At 48.6% G+C, this 18,775-nt stretch overlaps 8 protein-coding genes across 8 annotated transcripts; 5 read left to right on the top strand and 3 right to left on the bottom strand.

Annotated features, from left to right (window-relative positions):
* Window positions 1–1,276: 1,276 nt before the first annotated feature.
* Window positions 1,277–3,013, top strand: N7478_006342 (uncharacterized protein; the record flags this gene model as incomplete). The annotated part of the gene is made up of 3 exons (XM_056922556.1): window positions 1,277–2,617; window positions 2,673–2,738; window positions 2,801–3,013. The coding sequence occupies 3 exons, from the start codon at window positions 1,277–1,279 to the stop codon at window positions 3,011–3,013; spliced, it is 1,620 nt and encodes a 539-aa protein (XP_056780593.1).
* A 661-nt stretch (window positions 3,014–3,674) lies between these two features.
* Window positions 3,675–4,709, bottom strand: N7478_006343 (putative mitochondrial carrier protein; the record flags this gene model as incomplete). The annotated part of the gene is made up of 1 exon (XM_056922557.1): window positions 3,675–4,709. The coding sequence occupies one exon, from the start codon at window positions 4,707–4,709 to the stop codon at window positions 3,675–3,677; it is 1,035 nt and encodes a 344-aa protein (XP_056780594.1).
* Window positions 4,710–5,606: 897 nt separating this feature from the next.
* On the top strand, window positions 5,607–6,875 carry N7478_006344 (ceramidase; the record flags this gene model as incomplete). Its single annotated transcript, XM_056922558.1, has 4 exons — window positions 5,607–5,696; window positions 5,763–5,909; window positions 6,039–6,577; window positions 6,692–6,875. The coding sequence occupies 4 exons, from the start codon at window positions 5,607–5,609 to the stop codon at window positions 6,873–6,875; spliced, it is 960 nt and encodes a 319-aa protein (XP_056780595.1).
* Window positions 6,876–8,002: 1,127 nt separating this feature from the next.
* Window positions 8,003–10,747, top strand: N7478_006345 (uncharacterized protein; the record flags this gene model as incomplete). The annotated part of the gene is made up of 4 exons (XM_056922559.1): window positions 8,003–8,095; window positions 8,164–8,600; window positions 8,652–10,035; window positions 10,091–10,747. The coding sequence occupies 4 exons, from the start codon at window positions 8,003–8,005 to the stop codon at window positions 10,745–10,747; spliced, it is 2,571 nt and encodes an 856-aa protein (XP_056780596.1).
* A 140-nt stretch (window positions 10,748–10,887) lies between these two features.
* Window positions 10,888–11,522, bottom strand: N7478_006346 (ESCRT-II subunit protein VPS25; the record flags this gene model as incomplete). The annotated part of the gene is made up of 2 exons (XM_056922560.1): window positions 10,888–11,000; window positions 11,054–11,522. The coding sequence occupies 2 exons, from the start codon at window positions 11,520–11,522 to the stop codon at window positions 10,888–10,890; spliced, it is 582 nt and encodes a 193-aa protein (XP_056780597.1).
* Window positions 11,523–11,794: 272 nt separating this feature from the next.
* Window positions 11,795–12,814, top strand: trm8 (tRNA (guanine46-N7)-methyltransferase; the record flags this gene model as incomplete). Its single annotated transcript, XM_056922561.1, has 2 exons — window positions 11,795–11,952; window positions 12,010–12,814. 2 exons carry the CDS (start codon window positions 11,795–11,797, stop codon window positions 12,812–12,814), a joined length of 963 nt encoding a protein of 320 aa, XP_056780598.1.
* Window positions 12,815–13,160: 346 nt separating this feature from the next.
* On the bottom strand, window positions 13,161–15,656 carry N7478_006348 (LIM domain protein; the record flags this gene model as incomplete). The annotated part of the gene is made up of 3 exons (XM_056922562.1): window positions 13,161–13,487; window positions 13,540–15,464; window positions 15,581–15,656. The coding sequence occupies 3 exons, from the start codon at window positions 15,654–15,656 to the stop codon at window positions 13,161–13,163; spliced, it is 2,328 nt and encodes a 775-aa protein (XP_056780599.1).
* Window positions 15,657–17,029: 1,373 nt separating this feature from the next.
* On the top strand, window positions 17,030–18,648 carry N7478_006349 (MCT family MFS transporter; the record flags this gene model as incomplete). Its single annotated transcript, XM_056922563.1, has 2 exons — window positions 17,030–17,260; window positions 17,344–18,648. 2 exons carry the CDS (start codon window positions 17,030–17,032, stop codon window positions 18,646–18,648), a joined length of 1,536 nt encoding a protein of 511 aa, XP_056780600.1.
* Window positions 18,649–18,775: the final 127 nt, after the last annotated feature.

An 18,775-nucleotide genomic window follows, 5' to 3' on the forward strand; every position in this document is an offset into this window, starting at 1 on the left:
CAGATGAGATTCGAGATTCGAGACTGCCTCAAGAACTCGGCCCAAGCTCCATCTTCAGGCTATCTTTGTGCCCAAATGCCCTTTCTAAGTGCATTTTCATAGTTCAACTCGTACTCCATTCAGCCCATATTAAAACATGAAGGCTCAGAACCAGTGCCTAATGTTAATTTTGAACATTTGTACCTATTTCTTTTACTCGATTCTAACAAGATCAACATGATCTTGGGCTTCACGTCTGAGATCCGTTTCAAGAGACGCTGCCCCGCTTCTTAGCGCTGGCCCTATACTAGTTCGTATCCAGAAGACATGGATAGTATAGTAAATATAGCACAGTGATGATCTTAGAAACTCAAATCCAACGAAAAAGAGGAAGAAGAATAAGGATAAGAATAGCCGCTTAGGACTGTATTGTTTTCTATCGCTGATTCTGATTCGCATGCATGGATGTGATGGTGGGGTATCCACGGGGAATTTGTAACGCCCTAATGTATCTGAAGGCTACGGAAACCGGAGGACGGAGTAAGGAGACAATAGATTGGGTGCATTGGACTGCCAGGAAGTGGGGCAGTCCGTGGCTGGTGACGATGATGCTATCCCGCGCGAAACCTTGGAAGAGAGGGAACACAGGATTACTTTTATGATTGGAGTAACTGGTATAGAGATTGTTTTTGCAACTATAATTTTTGATTTTTAACTATAGAAGAATATATAGAAAATAAAGGCGTATTTTGAAGAAGTTCGAGGGTTAATGCGGGCTTAACAGGGCTGGAATCTTGCATGAAGCATAGAGTCTGACATGGACCCATGAGGCTGAAAGGAAGGGAATTGACGAGCAGAAGAAGAAGAAGAAGAAGAAGAAGAAAAATTAAAAGAAAAATCGAAAATTGAAAATCGAATTTCCCATTTAAATCTTTCTGATCAAGCCTTTTCCTCACCAATAAATAGTTAAACGGTGCTTCCCCCCTCCCTCTTGTCTTCTTCTCTTTTAACCCAATCCCAGCCCCTCCACCCCTCAGCTGAGCGGCGATCCCGATAGCCTCGTGTTCACACACAATCTCTGCTGACATTTGACTTTAATTATTATTTCTCTTCTTTCTCGTTTCTTTTTTCCTCTCTTAAACTCTCCCGCTATTTACTATCCCCGCTCTTCAGCCCTCTGATCGAGTCTCGAGTGTGCTTAGGCCCTCATCACACTCCCCCCTCCACCAGGGTCCCGAATACATACATCAGCGCTATCTTCACTCATATTTAAATTCAACTACCTCAACCACCCAAAATGCCCCTCGAATATATTTATTCCTCGGATGAATCTGAGATCTCCGAGACAGACATCTCGCTCCGCGGTCGAAATGGCCACGCCCATACCCGCCGTCGCTCTGTTTCCCGCCACCAGCAGCGCCGCCCCGAGGTAGTAAAAGAATACCTAGCACCTGCCCCGCAAACCCGCGTCTACCGCTCACACTCCACGGGCGGAAATCGTCGCCGCGAGCGCGACAATGGCCCATCCGTGATGATTGTCAACGAGCAAGCTACCCGCGCCAGTGGTAGTGGCAGTGGTGGCAGCGGTGGTACCGCTGCTAATAGCAACAAGCCCAAGACACGCATGCAACAGAAGTACTACGACGAGTCGGAGGAGGAAGAGTTCGAACCAGTGCGCAAACATAGCCACTCCCGACACCGTGCTGCGAGTGGCTTATCGGCCAATGTGAACGTTGGGTCGTCGAGAACTCCTTCGCCGCTTCATCGAGACTACGAGCTTGTCATGGGACAACGGATTCTTGAGAGGTCCGATTTGAAGCAGGATATGGATATTTGGAAGCATCAGCAGGAGATCGAGAGATTGGAGCGAGAGCTGGAGAAGCATCGCGAGATACCTGAGCCGCCGCGGGAAGGGAAGGAAATGAGACGATTCCGGGAAGAGGAGCAGTTATATGAAGATGAAATTAGTGAGCGGCTGCGTAGGTTGCAGCGTATTGAGCGGAAGTCGAGAGAGGAAGAGGGAGCTAAGAAGGCCGAGAAGGCCTGGCGATTGCAGCATCTTGAGGATGCCGAGAGAGAAGAGGAGACTGCTCGGAAGGCCGAGAAGTCATGGCGCCTAAGGAAGTTGGAGGAGACTGAGAAGGCCGAGGAGGCGCAGCGCAAGGCAGAGAGAGCGTGGCGTATGAAGAAGTTGGAGGATGCCGAGAGGGAAGCTGCTGAGAAAGAGGAAATGCAGGAGAGAATCAAGAAGGAGAAGCTCGAGGAGATCGCTCGTCAGCAAGAAGAGGATGCCGAGAGGGAGAAGCTGAAGAAGCAGTTCCTTGAGGAGGAACGGCAGAAGGCCTTTGAGGCAGATGAGAAGAGAAAGAAGGAAATGATGCTCAAAGCTGCTGCTGTTGAAGAGTGGAAGCTTGAACAAGAACGTATGAGGCAGCGACAATTCGAGGAGGCTGCGAAGAGAGATCGTGAATTCCGGGAGCGACTACGGAACGATCTTGGATATAATGAAGATGAAATTGCGCATATCCTCAGTAAGAAGAAGCGCGACGAGGAAAAGAAAGAAAAAGATGGAAAGGAAAAGAAAGATAAGGAAAAAGAGACTAAGGAGGTTGAGGAGCGAAAGACCACTTGGATCAAGGTATGTGCTTCCCTTAATGGAGTGTCTGTGTTCGTGTCAGCTAACTCAATACTAGGTTCACCGGAAGCATCTCCTTCCAGAGACCTTGCTGGCATACAATCTTCCCTGGGACTGGGACGAGGTAAGCTATACATTTAGCATGTCCCTCCATATCCCAGAACACCATGTACTAACTCCTTCCAGCATGACAGCAACTATATCATTATCAAGCGATGGGTCACCGAGGACTTCCAAGAAGAGCTCTTCGGCCACACCAAGCGCATTCGCGACGGCAAAATTCTCACCGAGACCTCCCACTCGCAAACCGAGCTCAAGGTTAACGACGACCGCAAAGACAGAATGTACCTTGTGCGCAAGAAGGGCCCTAAGCACAAAATTCACTTCTACGCTAAATAAGCTACTGACGGCTTTCCGCTATTCCGCCTGCACTCAACCCTAAATACATTCTGACAGCTATGGACGGATCTGTTATTGGTTTGGTTTATTTCATCTATTGATGTGTCTGGTCTTCTTTTCTCTCTGACATATCTTGATTTTTATTGGTTGTTTTTTATTTACCTCGCTTGCTACGAGACCCAGACCATATGCTTTGTGAGATTTTGTTTTGGAGTTGAGATTTCTTTCTATTTTTTTGGAGCTGGCTGTTTCACAAGTGGTACAGTAACGAGACACGAGTTGATGACATTCTCTTTTTTTCATGATATTGTTTTTATGATGCCAATCGCATCATACTCCGCTCCATTCTATCTATGTATCCAGCCATTTTCGCCCAAGTTTTATATTTCTTCTTTCTTCACAAAATAGGCCCATTTTATAGATCGGAGATCCACAATCGTGCATTATAGCCCCAGTTCACAGACTGAATGGAGTAAGGGGTAGAGCTTCCAACGGTAGATAGACATACATAGTCAAGTTCGATCTGCAGATAGATGCAGAACGCAAGGCACACCGCGGGTTGACCGAACGTAGTACCCACAAAATGCGCAGAGCTATTTTCACAGAAATCGTACATATAATAATACAACTGACCAAGGTATCAGGTCATAACGGAATGATTTCAGGTACTCAACGGCAACTGGTGATTCGTCGCCCACCTATTTTCAGCCTGAAGGATAAGTTCCTCGTACACTGTCCAAGCCAGTGCCGAACTGAGCGCTTTCCGCGTCATACGGAGACCCAGTCCGCCGAAGAGACTGCGCATACCATCCTCGTGCACCATCAGCCGGACAGCGCGGAGCATATTCCCATACTTTGCCGGCATGAGCTGTAACCGGGTCTTCACCGCATCGAAAGGATTCGTAATAGCAGTAGCCAAACCAGCCGAAAAAGCCCCGGATGCGAAATGGATATACGACGATGATACACCAGACGTCTCATTGTTACCGGCTGTCATGGAACCAAGTCTGCGCTTGAGCTGCTCGTAGATAAGCACGTATAGACCTGCGTACGGAGCATCACGAGCTGCCGTCGCTCCAAAACCAGCAAAGAGTCCGCGAAAGCCTTCCGTCCTGACGATATCTCGGCCAGCGCCTATGAGACTGCGATAGGCGTAGTAGTCTGATTCATAGCGGACTTTTAGAACGGTAACGGGCATCATGACGAAGCCTGCTGCGACTCTGGCGACGGCACCCGTGGCGAGATTAGCGGTGTTGGAGAGTTTGGGGAGCGCGGAGGAGGATTTAGCTGGGGTTGCGTTTGTGAGGAGGGGGGCGTTGGTTTGGGCAACTGTTTGGCGGAGGGCGTTGAGACTGGTGAAGTAGAGGGCTGAACCGAAGCCGGTGCGGAGTGCCGAGGGGAGTGTGCCACGCCATAGTCCACGGACTGGATTTGGGGATGAAAGGATGACTTTTAATGTTGGGAGGAGAGCTTGTTGGGATTGTTGGACGCGGGTTTTGAGAAGGTCGGCGGGTTGAAGGAGGATGGAGGATGTGAGGCCTGAACAGAGGCCGGCTGTGAAATGGAAGATGGTTTTAGAGGCTTTGAAGAAGTTAGTCTTGTGGGCTTCTTGAATTGACCGAAGAGGTGTTAGGATTGCAATTGTTGACTTACATTTTGACGTCCCTGTTTTTACCGGCGCGCCATTGTTCGACATAGCTTCGGTGCCTGCACCGTACTAATTACCGGGCGATTAGTATCTTTGTATAGCGCAATATGATCGAGGATCAGAAGTTGAGGATAGGACGAATGTTCCTATATGATTTGTGCAATTATGGCGGGATGGAAGGGTTTGAAAACGTTGCTGTCGCCGCGGGCAAGCGGGAAAAGAAAAAACACCGGAACTGAGGTTTGTTGAGGTCGATAATGAAAGAGCAAAGTTATTCCGGTGGGACAACAACAGATTATCAAGGACAAGAATACTCAACCCCTCAGAGGATGCCTTGGACACCCTGGGATGTTGTTGAAGAGCAAAATGGTGTAAGATTGAGGTGAAGTCATCGGGATCCGCGGTCAGAGCCTCGGTATCGATAAGAATCGGGTGCGCTAGTATGATCGGCCTTACATGTTATGATAAACTCAGTTAGAAATGCCATCCCTTGTATTGGACCAGGAGAATTCAGATAGCGTATAGAGACTCTCGGGTTGTATAGTACTTTTCACATATCTCATTCTATCCGTTAAATACTCAAGATTTTTTACTTACTACCTGGATAATCTCATGCTTTACCTATTCTACTAAGTAGGAACCTCCGTAGTGTCCCGTTGCTTTAGGGAGCGTTCTTCGACCACTTTAAACCCCCCCCATTTTATAAGCTCAAATTAAAAAATATCTGAGTGGCAGCATCAACTACATGTCCACGAATATCATACATTGATGCGTTTTGTACTTTGATACCGCAAACCGGCATCTCGCGGAACCCAATCAGATCCCGCTGAGGTTGCAGGTGCAATCGACGTCATGTGCAGCAGGCGAAGTAAGGCTAACTTTGTGGCCAACGCCGCATCTTTTTCTTTACTGTCATGAACTCTTACCTTTTTCCACACCACAACCATGCCGTGGTCTATTCCCCATATCCCATACCCGTCGTCTAAGCCTGGGTTTTGGAGTCCCGTCACCTCTACTCTCAACTGGTGCGAAGAGGTAGATCAATCATCCCACTTCGCCGAATATTGAGCTTCTAGGACCTCGGCTAATAGCTTTCTCTAGGATTACTATGCCACCGTTTATGCCGCTGAGATCGTTAACACCTTGACCAACCTCCTCTTCATGTGGTTAGGTATCAAGGGTATAATGAGCTGTCGGCGCAACCAGCATGCGCAGGTCTTCCAGGTAGCCTTGGTGGGATACTTGGTGGTAGGAACGGGCAGTTTTTTGTTCCACTCCACGCTGAAATGTCAGTACCATCTCTAGTCCAGCCATCAAATGTCTTGCTATTTCAAATTGCTATCCCTGCATTGCTTAAAACATTGTTTTGAATTCTAGCTGACCGCTATATGCCGCTCAGACCCCATGCAACTAGTGGATGAGCTATCAATGATTTATACGACATGTTTGATGGCCTACGCGAGCTTCTCCTATACTCGCCCGCTGAGTGTGCGCGTTGTTCTAGCTGTCTCGCTCACATTCCTATCCGTCTTTATTACCCTATATTATCACTATCTTCAGGATCCAGTTTTCCACCAGAATGCATATGCAATTCTCACAACAGTTGTCGTCCTGCGCAGCATGCATACGATGGAAGTTACCCTTCGACCCCGGTGGCGTAAGTCGCGGGAGGAAGACCGACTGTATAGACAGAAGCAAGGACTCCCAGTACCCAGCAAAGAACGCCAACACTACGAGAATGTACGAGATATGAAAACCCTCAAGACAATGTGGTTCATGGTGGTTTATGGCCTCACCATGTTTCTCGGCGGATTCGCAATCTGGAACCTGGATAATGTTTACTGCTCCAACATTCGCCGGTGGAGGCGGCAAGTGGGCCTACCGTGGGGTATCTTTTTGGAAGGCCATGGTTGGTGGTATGTAGTCTTTTTGCTTCTTCTATCCTTGCTCCAAGCCTTGCACTTGCCAGGAGTCATAGATGTCTGACGTTACATTTCTCATATGATATGATTACTAACTCGACTTTCTAGGCATATTATGACTGGTATCGGCGCATATCTCTACATTGTCTGGGGTATCTGGCTACGACACTGTCTCAACGGACACCAAGACGACTATCATCTGCGTTGGGCGCATTTTTGGCAAATCCCAGAAGTTATTCGTACCACACCTGCAACAGAGACCAGCGTATCCCGAGACAAAAAGTCTACCTAAAACTTTACTGGATTGGGCGCAGGTGATCGGGTCTGAGTGGCTTTGTTATTGCCCAATTGCCTTTCGCATCATCCCTTGCAAATGACGACTAGCTACGAAAAAGATCGCAATATGGACCATGCATTAAGAGTAAAAAGCTTTGGTGTTTTTCTCGCTCCGTCGCTTTCGGATGTTTACCCCTGGACCTACTTACTACCCTCTTTGGACGATGGATGAAACCCTCTGCAGCTCATTGTTGCACATGTCTTGTACTAGACGCAAAAAACCCCCCAAAACAATACAAAACAGGAATTTGCTGATCATAGATATATGTTCTTCCTCCGGCTTGTGGGTTTCACTGGCTTTTGAGAGAAGATTTTGGCGCGAGGTCATTGTTATAGAAGGGAGTTGGGCTTCTTGTATTCGCCTTTCTGCTTCTTTGCATGCTTTGACTTTACTAGTTTCGATGTTCCAGATTACCCACTTAGTTAGGAAACATATCCAATAGAAATATCGATACCCTTTGCATGATCCTAAAGCATAAGGTCTTGCGAGCAAACGATGAAGAGGCCGCTGCCCTTATAATAATTGTCTACTGCGTAGTGGGGTTACGAGCAAAGGGCACATAAGCCTTACCCAGGTCTAGTGTCTGCATGTAGGTATGAAGGCAATATCCATTACTTGTAGATTTCCCAAGTGAGAAATTACAAAGAGATAGCATGAATTCAATAATTTTACACATACGTCGCATATGATCTTTGTCTAGAATATGCTCGTCTCAGAGCAAGATATGTTATTGACATTTCAAATGCTATTCTTTAGTTCCAAAGCCCCACCTGCAAGGCGTACTCCAGGGCCGTACACTTCCGTTCGATCTCTCGTGTGCCTCCTCAACTCAAAACTAAAAAAAATTGAAACAGATCGAGCCAACAAATGCAACAACTGCAAGTGAAACATTCGAAAAATGACCTATCTGTTTGTTCTCTCATCACTTGAAACTTCGGTATGATACATCCGCTGTTTATACAGTCGTTTGTACCCCGGCCTTCACGTGACCAGGCGTCGGGGAGTTCACGCGCGGCGCGTTTCTTTTTTGCGATCCGATTTCCCCCAAACTCCAAAGCAACATCAGAGAGGCATCGCCAATCATGCCACAGTCAGCGGAGGAGCCCAAGCTCTTCGACCAGTGTAACGTATGCATTGTATGCACAGATTCGTTGCCCCTCGAGGCTGCTGAACAGGTATGTTTAACGCCGATGATCTGTCGCACGCGCATTTCAAGATGCTCACATTCAGATCAAACGCGCAGCTAGCAGCAGTCATCGAAGAATACGGAGGCGAACCATCCATTCATCACTCGACGCCGACAAAAGACGATACAACCGCATGCTCGCATATCATCTCTAACACGATAAATTTCGAGACCTATGACCTTGCCTCCAAGGCGTTGATCCCAGTGGTAAAGCCCTCATGGGTTCATACTTCTCTACAAAAACGAAAGCTCGCCAACCCTCGGCAGCACAGTCCAGACCCCCGTCTTTTCCTGAATGATGTGGTGGTTACCTGCGGTGACATCCCCGAGGGCGACAAAGATGCCATCATCGGTGGAGTTGTGGCTAAGGGCGGGTTGTACAGCTCTCGCATGTCAGCTTTAGTCACCCATTTGGTTGACTTGACAGTCACGTCGGATAAGGCGCGCCTGGCTCAGACTAAGAAGTTGCGTATTAAGATCATCTTACCTCATTGGTTAGTTCGTCCCATATGGCTTTGAAGAAAGACTTTGCTGATCCAAACTAGGTTTGATGACTGTCTGAAACTTGGCCAGCGGATAGATGAGCGCCCATACATCCTTCCGGATCCCGAGATCTTGCGCGCCGATCCAGATGACCCTATTCGGGGATTCGGAAACAAGGGTCTGGCTGGTGCATCAACACCCGAACCGGCCGCTTTGCCTACCCAGAGTAACGGCGTCGAGGGTACCAACCAACGCAATGTGTTTGATGGGAAATGCATAATGTTGTCTCCTGACTTAAGCATTGGCACGCATTTGCTAGAATCCATTGAAGCAGTGGTCAAGCGAGGCGGCGCAACGATGACGGGCAACGTGGCTGAGGCAGATTGGATTATTTGCCGCTTTCGCGAGGGGTTCGTCTATCGAACTGCGTCGCGTTTGGGGAAAGAAGTTGGCAATTTGGCGTGGCTGTATTCGCTCATGACTTTCAACGAGTACACCCGGCCCCTAAGCAGAATGCTTCACTACCCTGTATCACGCGCGCCAATTCCTGGTTTTAAAGGTCTGAAGATAAGTCTGTCAAACTATGTCGGCGAAGCTCGCATTTATCTTGAGAACTTGATCGCTGCGGCTGGTGGTGAGTGCACAAAGACACTGAAGCAGGAAAACACTCATCTCATTACGGCCCACGGGTCGAGCGAGAAGTGCACTGCAGCCAGGGAATGGGGTTTGCAAGTTGTGAACCATCTATGGCTGGAAGATAGCTACGCCAACTGGAAGATGCAGCCCGTATCTGACCCGCGGTATAATCACTTCCCTTCTCGAACAAACTTGGGTGATGTGGCTGGCCAGAAAATGCTGGATAGGGATGTCTTGGAGAAAAACTTTTTCCCATCCGAAGACACTGAACAATCAAGCTCTCCTCCACCGGTCTTGCAAGATCACCCCAGCAATGTACCGACAATGCCGCCCCCTGAAAAAAAGCAGAAGGCTGGTAAGAAGGCTTTGGAGGCCGACCAAGGCACCCCAAAAGCTACTGCCAAGGGTCGTCAGGCCGTGGACAAGAATGCGCAAACTCCTGCCGGTTCCCGGCTCATTCCAGATGAGATGGACATTGATACGCCATCGTCCACCAACAGTCGCAAGTCCAAAGAGGCAGCAATTGCGCATCTGCACGAACTCGCCCCAGATATCGCCTTGTATGAAAAGGAGAAGAAGCGTGTCGGGGGCGTCATTCATGGCGGTCGACGGAAGTCTGATGAAGACCGCGTGCGCGAAAACCCCAAGAAGCGCCGCTCGGTTGAGTCAGAGGCAGAAAGTGAAGGAGAACAAGTCAACGATGCCAAACGACCAAAAAAATCTCGACCGGCGATTTCAATGCATTTACTAATCACTGGCTACCAAAAATGGGTTGGAAAGGGCAACGAGAAGAAGGAAGATGCAGACAGGGTATGTGAATATTTCTTATATTACATTGAAAGGGGAAAGGCTGACAATACGATAGCGACATCTCCGAGACCTGGGTATCATGGTTGTTCAGGATGCCCGCCGCTGCACCCACATGGCTGCTCCATCTATTCTGCGGACTACCAAATTTGTTAATGCCTTGGCATATGCTCCTCTCATTATCAGCACGGATTTTATCACAAGCTGTCTTGAGGAAGACGAGTTGCTAAATCCCGCCGATTTCAAATTAAACGATAAAGCAGCAGAGGCTAAATTCGGGTTCTCTTTGGCCAAGGCCACAAATAAAGCGAAAGACAATAAGAACAAAATGTTACACGGTTTCCGCATCTACTGCGTGGAAGACGTGCGTGGGGGCTTCGATGCGTTTAAATCCATTGTGGAGGCTAATGGAGGAGAATGCTTGCTCTTCCGTGGTCGCCTTGCTTTGACAAATCCTCCCCGGCGGGAGGAAAGCGACGACGAAGAGGAGATGGATGACTACACACCCGGCCGACACGACGTCTTCCTGCTCAGCAGTGCTGAAACTAAACATGCTCGTCTTTGGCCTCGCTTCCGCCAGGTTGCCGGTGATATCAAGCGCGCCCCAAAGATTGTCCGAGTCGACTGGTTACTTGACATGGCCATGTCACAAGAGCTGAAGAGTGCGGATGAGTACGAGCTGACGGAGGATATGGTTGGCAAGGATGACCAATAGAGATACCTCTTCTCAGATCATATCGGTTGAGACTTTGCGATTATGCAGAGATCATGTAAATGTTAGGCGCAAGGTCCGGCGTTGGCCCGCACACATTGTGAATATTTTGAGCGTTTTTTTATCACGAATAGCCACGTCCTTCAGAAGAACTTGACACCTTCCTGTCCCTCACTTCCGAATACTTGCGCCTTGCCGCGCTTAACTAGGATATTCAACGTCTTCATCATAGCTTCGTTGTCCATGCCGTAGAACTCTGTAAACAGAATATTAGTATATAATATCCCAAAGAAGAATGATTGATCGCACCTTGAGACTCAGTTGCTTCTCCTTGCAAAAGTTCATAAACCGTCAACACTGCTCCCTTCTGGCCAGTCCCTTCCACCCAATCTACTACAACATCCGCCCATTCCTCCGGTCGTCGCCACCAAATCCATGCTACAGCCTTCGGGCCTTGACTTCCACTGGAACCATCAATCCATTCCGCACGCCGACCTCCGCCTCCTTCCTCTTCACTCTTAGTCATCCAGTCTATCACATTGCGAGCTTCGCGGAGATCTAGACGCTTGCGCAGAGAGGCATTATGAAAAAGCGGACTATCCACAGCTTCAACGAGAGAGAGCCGGTATTGTTTATGGTGTCGGCACCAAGCTTGAATCAACGAGGACCATTTTTGGAGTTGAGCTTCACGGGTATTGGTGTTTGGTTGCGGGGTGAAGAAGGGGGGGAAGTTATAGGTTGGAGGGAATTGAAATGGCGCTGCTGCTGGTGTAGCCATCTTCAAATGATAGATCTGGGGTATATGAAAGAGTAGAAAATGAATCTATGTATGAAAAGCGAAAAGAAGAGAAAAGAAGAAACACTTGAATGAGATAAGAAGAGGAGAGGTCGCAGCTGTCAATCAAGGTGTTGGAACCAATCGGAGTACGTAGTGGGGCACTTCCTCTTCCGCAAATTATTCCTCCTCCACTTCTTAACTTCTTCTTCTCGAACGCCTAACCTCCCTCTGCCTCTCAACACACCCATTGAATCTAGGATTCAATCACCACAATGACGGATACCGTCCCAGTCAAGCGCCAAAAGCGCGCTGAATACCTCAGCCGGATGAAAGAGCAAGAAGTCCCCAGCGAGCACATCAGTATGCCACAGAAGAAATTCTTCCGACAGCGCGCACATGCGAATGTCTTCTCAGACCACAATCTCCGCTAGTTCGTTTAAACCATCATAATCCCTACATATCACTCATTCAGCTAACACCCTTCTAGCCCCCTCTCACCCGCACACATGGACTGGTCCCCGCATTACCCAGCCTACATAAACCCAGACCCCACCCAGAAAACCCTAAGCGGCACTCCCAAGCTCCTCAAAGATGTTGAAGTCGTCGATATAGGCTGCGGATTCGGTGGTCTTCTCGCCGGACTTAGCCCCATTCTCCCAGATACATTAATGGTCGGTATGGAAATCCGCGTATCAGTCCTCGACTATGTGCGCACAAGAATTCACGTTCTCCGCGTCCGCCAGCAACAACTCAAGCTCGGAATCACACCCGAAGCTGCAGAAGAAATAAAAACACCTACCGAATCAGCGCCTGAAGAAGAATCGGGTACCACTACAGCGCTTGTACCAGGGAACTACGAGAATATCACTGGAATCCGCGCAAACACGATGAAGTTCCTTCCCAATTTCTTCGCACGCGGTCAGCTTTCGAAGATTTTTATCTGTTTTCCCGATCCGCACTTTAAGGCAAGGAAGCACAAGGCGCGAATTATTTCCGAAACGCTGAATGCGGAGTATGCATATGTGATGCGGCCTGGTGGAAAGTTATATTCTATTACTGATGTGGAGGAGTATCATCATTGGATTCTGAGACATTTTATCGTGCAGGATGGGGAGGATATTTCGGCTGGATCGTCGAAGTTGCTTTGGGAGAGGGTTGAGGGTGAGGAGCTCGAGCAGGATCCTTGTGTTAAGTTGATGGCTTCTGAGACGGAGGAGTCGAAGAAGGTCACGAGGAATAATGGAAATAAGTATGTGGCTGTTTTCAGGAGGAAGGAGGACCCTGAGTGGTGATTGTGTGGGTTCGAGTTGATTATATGAAGTATGTTGAGCTTTATAAAAGAAAAGATGATTCAGGTGTATAGGCGTTCATTCCCAATGTCTTTATCATGCATTGTCAATACCATGACCAATTCTAAGAACAATAGTAACATTCTGCGCTTGCTAATGCCCGAAGCCCCGAATATAATGAAATAAAAAAAAACTGTAAAAAGAAGTAATCCCAGGGAAATAAACCCCTTGACAAGCATGAACAAAAATTTTGAAGCATGCGCTCAATATCCGAGAGTGAAAAATCAGTAAATCATCACGCAGTTGAAATCATTAAATGGCGTTCGATGTGGGAAGCAAAGTCCATATCTCAACACATTCCGGGTGCTTTCAGACGAATACCCTCACATCGCTCACAGACAGCTAGCTGGACAGGCCCACCAATGATACGACCCTTGGCCGTACGTCTGGGTTCACCCTCACGGACAAAGAAACGGCCATCGGGCCCGAATCCATCTCCACATTCATGACAGACGAAGCAGTGCTCATGCCACTGCCCGCCAATAGCATTAATAACAACATCATCGAGAACATGTTGCTTACAGCCCTGGCAGCGGGAAGAAGTACGCTTAGAATGACAATTGAGACACCAGGCAAAGCCATCGCGTTCAACAAACGGAGTAGTCGAATTAAAGGGCTGAAAAAGGGTTAGAAAGGTGATATTCTGAAGAAAGAAATGGGATACTTACGTCTCCGCATTCGGCACAGAAGAAGTGGCCGACATGCCATTCTGCACCACAAGCAACCACTACCTCGCCCTCAATTGGAGTCTTGCAACTCTTACAACGAGGACTGAAGAGCTCGTGGAAATCTAAATGGCAATAGAACCGGGGTAAACGGTCTTCATCTGGTGAGCTGGCAAGGCGTTCGTCTCGGCTGGCGTTAGGCTCTTCGTAGAATGCAACACACTCCAGCGCTGTCTGGCAATGATAGCAAACGAAACACTCTGAATGGAATCGACAACCTCCGGCTGTGACGATTTTTCCGGAGATTCCCATGGAGCAGGACTCGCAGCGTGCAGTCGGCACCCCAGATCGGCTGTATGGGGTGTAGCACCGATCATGTGGCTCGGTAGCATGTCGTCTTAATGGAGCCGTCGGGACTGGACGACCTGTGGACGGGGGTGCTTGTCTAGAGGGCATGCTTTGTTGCCTTGTAGGGGGGCTCACCTCCGCAATAGAGGGCTCTTTGATATCCGGTACGTTGATAACAGGAATAGGAGGCGGTGCGGTCACTTCAACGCTGGGTGTCACCTCAATACTAGGTGCTACCTCGATTGTAGGGATAGGGGGTGTAGAGACTGGAGATGCTGTCTGCTGGCCCCCGTCGGACTGGCGGTTGGTCTTTGGCTGGCTACCTACTTGCCACTTTGGATCAAAGCTCACAATTGGGCGTCCGACACGATCGCTGACAGCAGAGGGCATGGGAAGGTTCACACTCCGGTCACTGACCCTCTTGCTGGTGGCTGCCCGGATATCATCGCTGCGAATCTCGATACCATCCTTTGTAGGAATTTCTTCTTTGCTTGACGGCTCTGGAGGCGGGGTTGGTTCGTTTCTTATATATCCCGCGTTCCGAGACTGGGTGGGTGGGTTCTTGTGAATATCAAATCGAGAAATTTTGTCGCGCACGCTGCCATTACTATTTCGATCCCGCAGCCAGGGAAGAGGCTTTGAGGTGCGGGCAAACGCGTTGCGGGGTTTACTTTCAGATGCTGCTGCGGAGTCAGGCCTCGAGAACTCGGGTCGGGTATCGGTAGGTACTTTATTAGGACTGGCGGGCTCTTCATAAATGTGGTCATTGGGGTTTCTGAAAACTCCCTTTGAGGAATCCCCACTGACAGTGCGAGGTTTGGGAGCCGGTGCCGGAGGCTCTTCTGGGAGAGCGAAATTGACCTTGAGGTTCTTTTTGGGGTTTCCAGCTAGTGACGATCGTCTTCTCGTGGAAGAACTGGAATCCGCAAATTCTGGGCTTGACGGGTTACTGGAAGAGCCACTGGAGCCAATTGAATGGCGATGCTTGGAGGAGGAGCCCGAGCTCTTTCTCACGGGATTTCGTCTGGTGGAATCTGGGTTGCGATACGGCGCGTAGGGATTCTTCTGGGCCATTCCCGGGTTTTGATGCATCCAGACCAGTTGTGTTGCCTCATCTTGAGCTGCGTCGTGAATGCGGGTATCATCCTCCAAGTCCATTCCCTGCAGTGCATCGCGTAGCGAACGCGCCTCTTCTTTTTCCTGGGTTCGCTGCCCATTCTCACGATAAGACGGCACTGGCGAAGCAGCAATCGGGACCGAGCGTGAAAACACTTGCGATGGGAAAACATTCTTACGAACAGAGACCGAGCGGGGTTCTTGGGCTAATGGACGTCCTCCGGCGGGGCCATTTTGCTGAGTATGAGAGGAAGTTCGACGATGTGAGAGCGCACTGCCAGCGCGAGGGGGGTCTTCGACATCATCGTCAGGCATATTGTGCATCGAGAAAGCAGAAGCTGCGCGCGGAGGAAGATCTTCTTGGACAATGCTTGTTGATGTTGCTGCTGCTGCTTTACCCGGGTATGGACGAGAGCCCGTAGGACGAGTTGGGCGATTGCTTCGAAGATCTTTCAAATAGTTTGCTATCGATACGCATCAGCTTTCCTGGAGCCTTCCGTGAAGAATGTTGAAGCGCGTCCGAGTCCAAGTCCGAGTTCGAGTTCAAAGGATGAGAGAATGAGTCAGGCGCGCAACTTACCAACTTGATCGCTAGACATGAAAGTCGGACCGGGAGGAGAGACCTTCCGTTGGCCAGTCTTGGTATGGTTGTGCATGATGATGGCGTGTAGTCTGGAATACTTCAGGGCTATGATTCCAACAATGTATCAAGGGAGAAGACGCGACGTCAGGATCAACGGAGGCATGGGCCTAATTAAACTCTTGGGCAAGCGGGTCGCGATCGTATCTCCGCTCCTCCAATGTACCCAACTGCGGGCCCAAACAAACACCGCCAGGGCAACCAGATAGGGTCATTATCTTGCCTATTTGGGTTAGGGCTTAGGGCTTGTGCGCCTTATCTACGCTTATCTATGCTTATCAGCTTATCAACAGCCATCCATCATACATTCCGTTATTGGCTGCAGATTACTATGTATTGTTGACCTCGGCAATAGATATATACAATCTAGGTAATCATATAGAAAGACTTACTAGTAAAAGGATAGTTACAAACTAGCAGTAAAGTAAACATGCACCACTGCGCACCACTGTCATTGATTTTTGGTGCATGTTATTGCATTAAAATCAAATCCATTCCACTGCTTTCGAATATACATCATTCCTTTTTGCTCCCTGGTATTACTTCTGGCGTATGACCCTCAAAATCCACTTCAATTTGTTTGCTTTGTATTTTGAAGCCTTTGGGGCTTAGAAAAGCGTCTTTATCTCAGTATTTGATATTGTTATCCATAAACGTTAGCTCTCATAAACATACAGACCTAAGCCTTGGCAAGTTTCTGACAAAACCCGGCTCAGAATGTCGATTATTTTGAATTTTTTTCATTCCTTATGATACTATGCTATTTGAAAACACTTTTACTTGCCGAGAGAAAAGTGCCTGATTGCCTAAATTTGAGATGTAATACTCCGGACTGCAGCATTGGAATAATCTCCGCATCGGCTGTTCGGCACCGCAATTCTCCACTTAAAAGGAGCGAGCCACTGATCCCCACCTCACTCCCCCCAGACATCCCCAACGTGAACCCTTGTTTTTTTTTGATCTTGCAGCTCAGTCCCATAATTACCCCGCTATTGGCTCGAACTCGCCGAATATCTGAAGCTTGGGCTTCAGACCCAATGAAGAGCTGCTACCTCCACCGCATCGACACCTCGGATATGCCCCCGCCGAGTAAATGAGTAAACGAGTAAACGATCAAACGCCGGGCTCAAGTCCGACCCATAGAGACCCCACAAGAGTAGTTTTGAGACTAGCACAGACTAAGAAATGACAGTCATCTTTCGTGTCTTATTCTTCTGATCCTTGTACTTCTTTTTCTTCCTCCATACTAGCTGCTTCCATGTCGAGACGAAAACGGTAAAAACTTAACGGGTCCCGGATTAGACTCGTCGCCACCATAGAATCCCTAAGAGACCTCACTGGCCGTTTATTTTTGTTAACTAGTCATTTCGAGAACTATTTTGCCAGGATATGGCAGACAACTTGCCTATCGATGTTATCCGATCACATCAAGAGGATCAAGAATCCATAGCGAGCTCTACACATAATCGCAGCAACTCGCAATCGCAAACAACTCGGCCCGAAGCCAACGATGACGCAGAAGAGAAATACAAGCACGACGTGCCCCCAGACGGCGGCTATGGGTGGGTCTGCATTGCCTGTGTCTTTTGGATAAATGCCCATACTTGGGGTATCAACAGCGTGAGTGACACATTCCCCATATTCCCAGATATCGTCATTCCACCAATAATAAAAGCGGCACAGACTGATAATTTTCATCTCAGAGCTACGGCGTTTTTCTCAGCTATTATCTTTCGCATGATGTTTTCCCTGGCGCAAATTCCCTCTCATATGCATTCACTGGTGGTCTTAGCATTTCCTGTGCACTCCTAGTCGCTCCTCTAGCAACATATTTAATTCATCTCTACGGCATTCGCCTCGTCCTCAACCTGGGCGTGTTTTTCGAGACACTGTCTCTGGTCGGCTCCTCCTTCGCCACTCAAAAATGGCATATCTTCCTTAGCCAAGGCGTATGTTTCGGCTGGGGAATGGGTTTCTTGTTTGTTGGCAGTGTAGGAATCGCACCACAGTGGTTCCAGAAACGTCGCGGCGTTGCGATGGGTATCACGGCTTCTGGATCCGGACTCGGTGGACTAATGTATTCGCTTGCTGTCGGAGCCATTATTCCTCGATACGGACTAGGTTGGGCATTCCGAATTCTCGGCATAATCTCGTGCGTGGTGAATGTCGTGTGTGCGAATCTCCTTCGAGATCGAAATAAGCTAGTTGGAAGTCGCTTTTCGCCCTTCCACGCGCCGTTGCTGCGGAAGCCGGAATTCATTCTTTTTCTCGGCTGGGGATTCTTCAGTATGCTGGGGTATGTAGCTCTGCTGTTCAGCGTGGCTAATTTTGCGCTTTCGGTTGGCCTATCGGCTCATCAGGGGAGTGTTGTTTCTGCGCTTTTGAATCTTGGACAAGGTCTTGGACGACCATTTGTCGGGATGTTCAGTGATACATTTGGACGGATAAATATAGCCACATTTTTATCATTTATATGTGGGCTGTTTTGTCTGGTTATCTGGGTTTTTGCTGATAGTATGGGTGTTGTTTGCTTCTTTGCTGTTTTGGTTGGTACTGTCTCGGGCACGTACTGGGCGACTGTCTCGCCGGTGCTGGTGGAGATTATTGGGCTGAGAGATCTTCCTTCTGGTCTAAGTATTAACTGGCTATGGCTTGTTGCGCCTTGTACCGTCTCAGAGGCTATTGCGTTGGAGCTGCGTCGCCCTACTTCCAGTGGTGGGACTTCGTATCTTCATGTACAGCTGTTTACTGGGTTCATGTATGTGGCTGGTTCCATTTGTTTGTGGATTGTTCGGGGCTGGAAGATCGGGGAGTTGCAGCGGGCTGAGCAGAAACAACAGTCTGCCGTGCGCCGGGAGCCTTTGACTGGAACTGGGGACGACCGCCAAAAGGAGGGCTCCCCTGCAGCTTTTCCGGCTACTCTGCAATCTGGAGAAGACATGCAGACGAGTTCAGTGTGGACTCCATTTAACTTAACTCGACAAATGTTTGCCTTGGAGAGGGTGTAACAATTGCAAAGGGCTAGATCTACGCATATATTAGTAGAGACCTCAACATGTATTTTGAGGAAAAGATTTAGGCTCAAGCAAAGCATTGTAGATAATCGAGACGATTTATATTCATGAAAACGCTTTA

This window comes from Penicillium angulare (assembly GCF_028827245.1).
Source record: "Penicillium angulare strain IBT 27051 chromosome Unknown utg000004l_segment0_segment0, whole genome shotgun sequence".
Taxonomy (NCBI): Eukaryota; Fungi; Ascomycota; class Eurotiomycetes; order Eurotiales; family Aspergillaceae; genus Penicillium; species Penicillium angulare.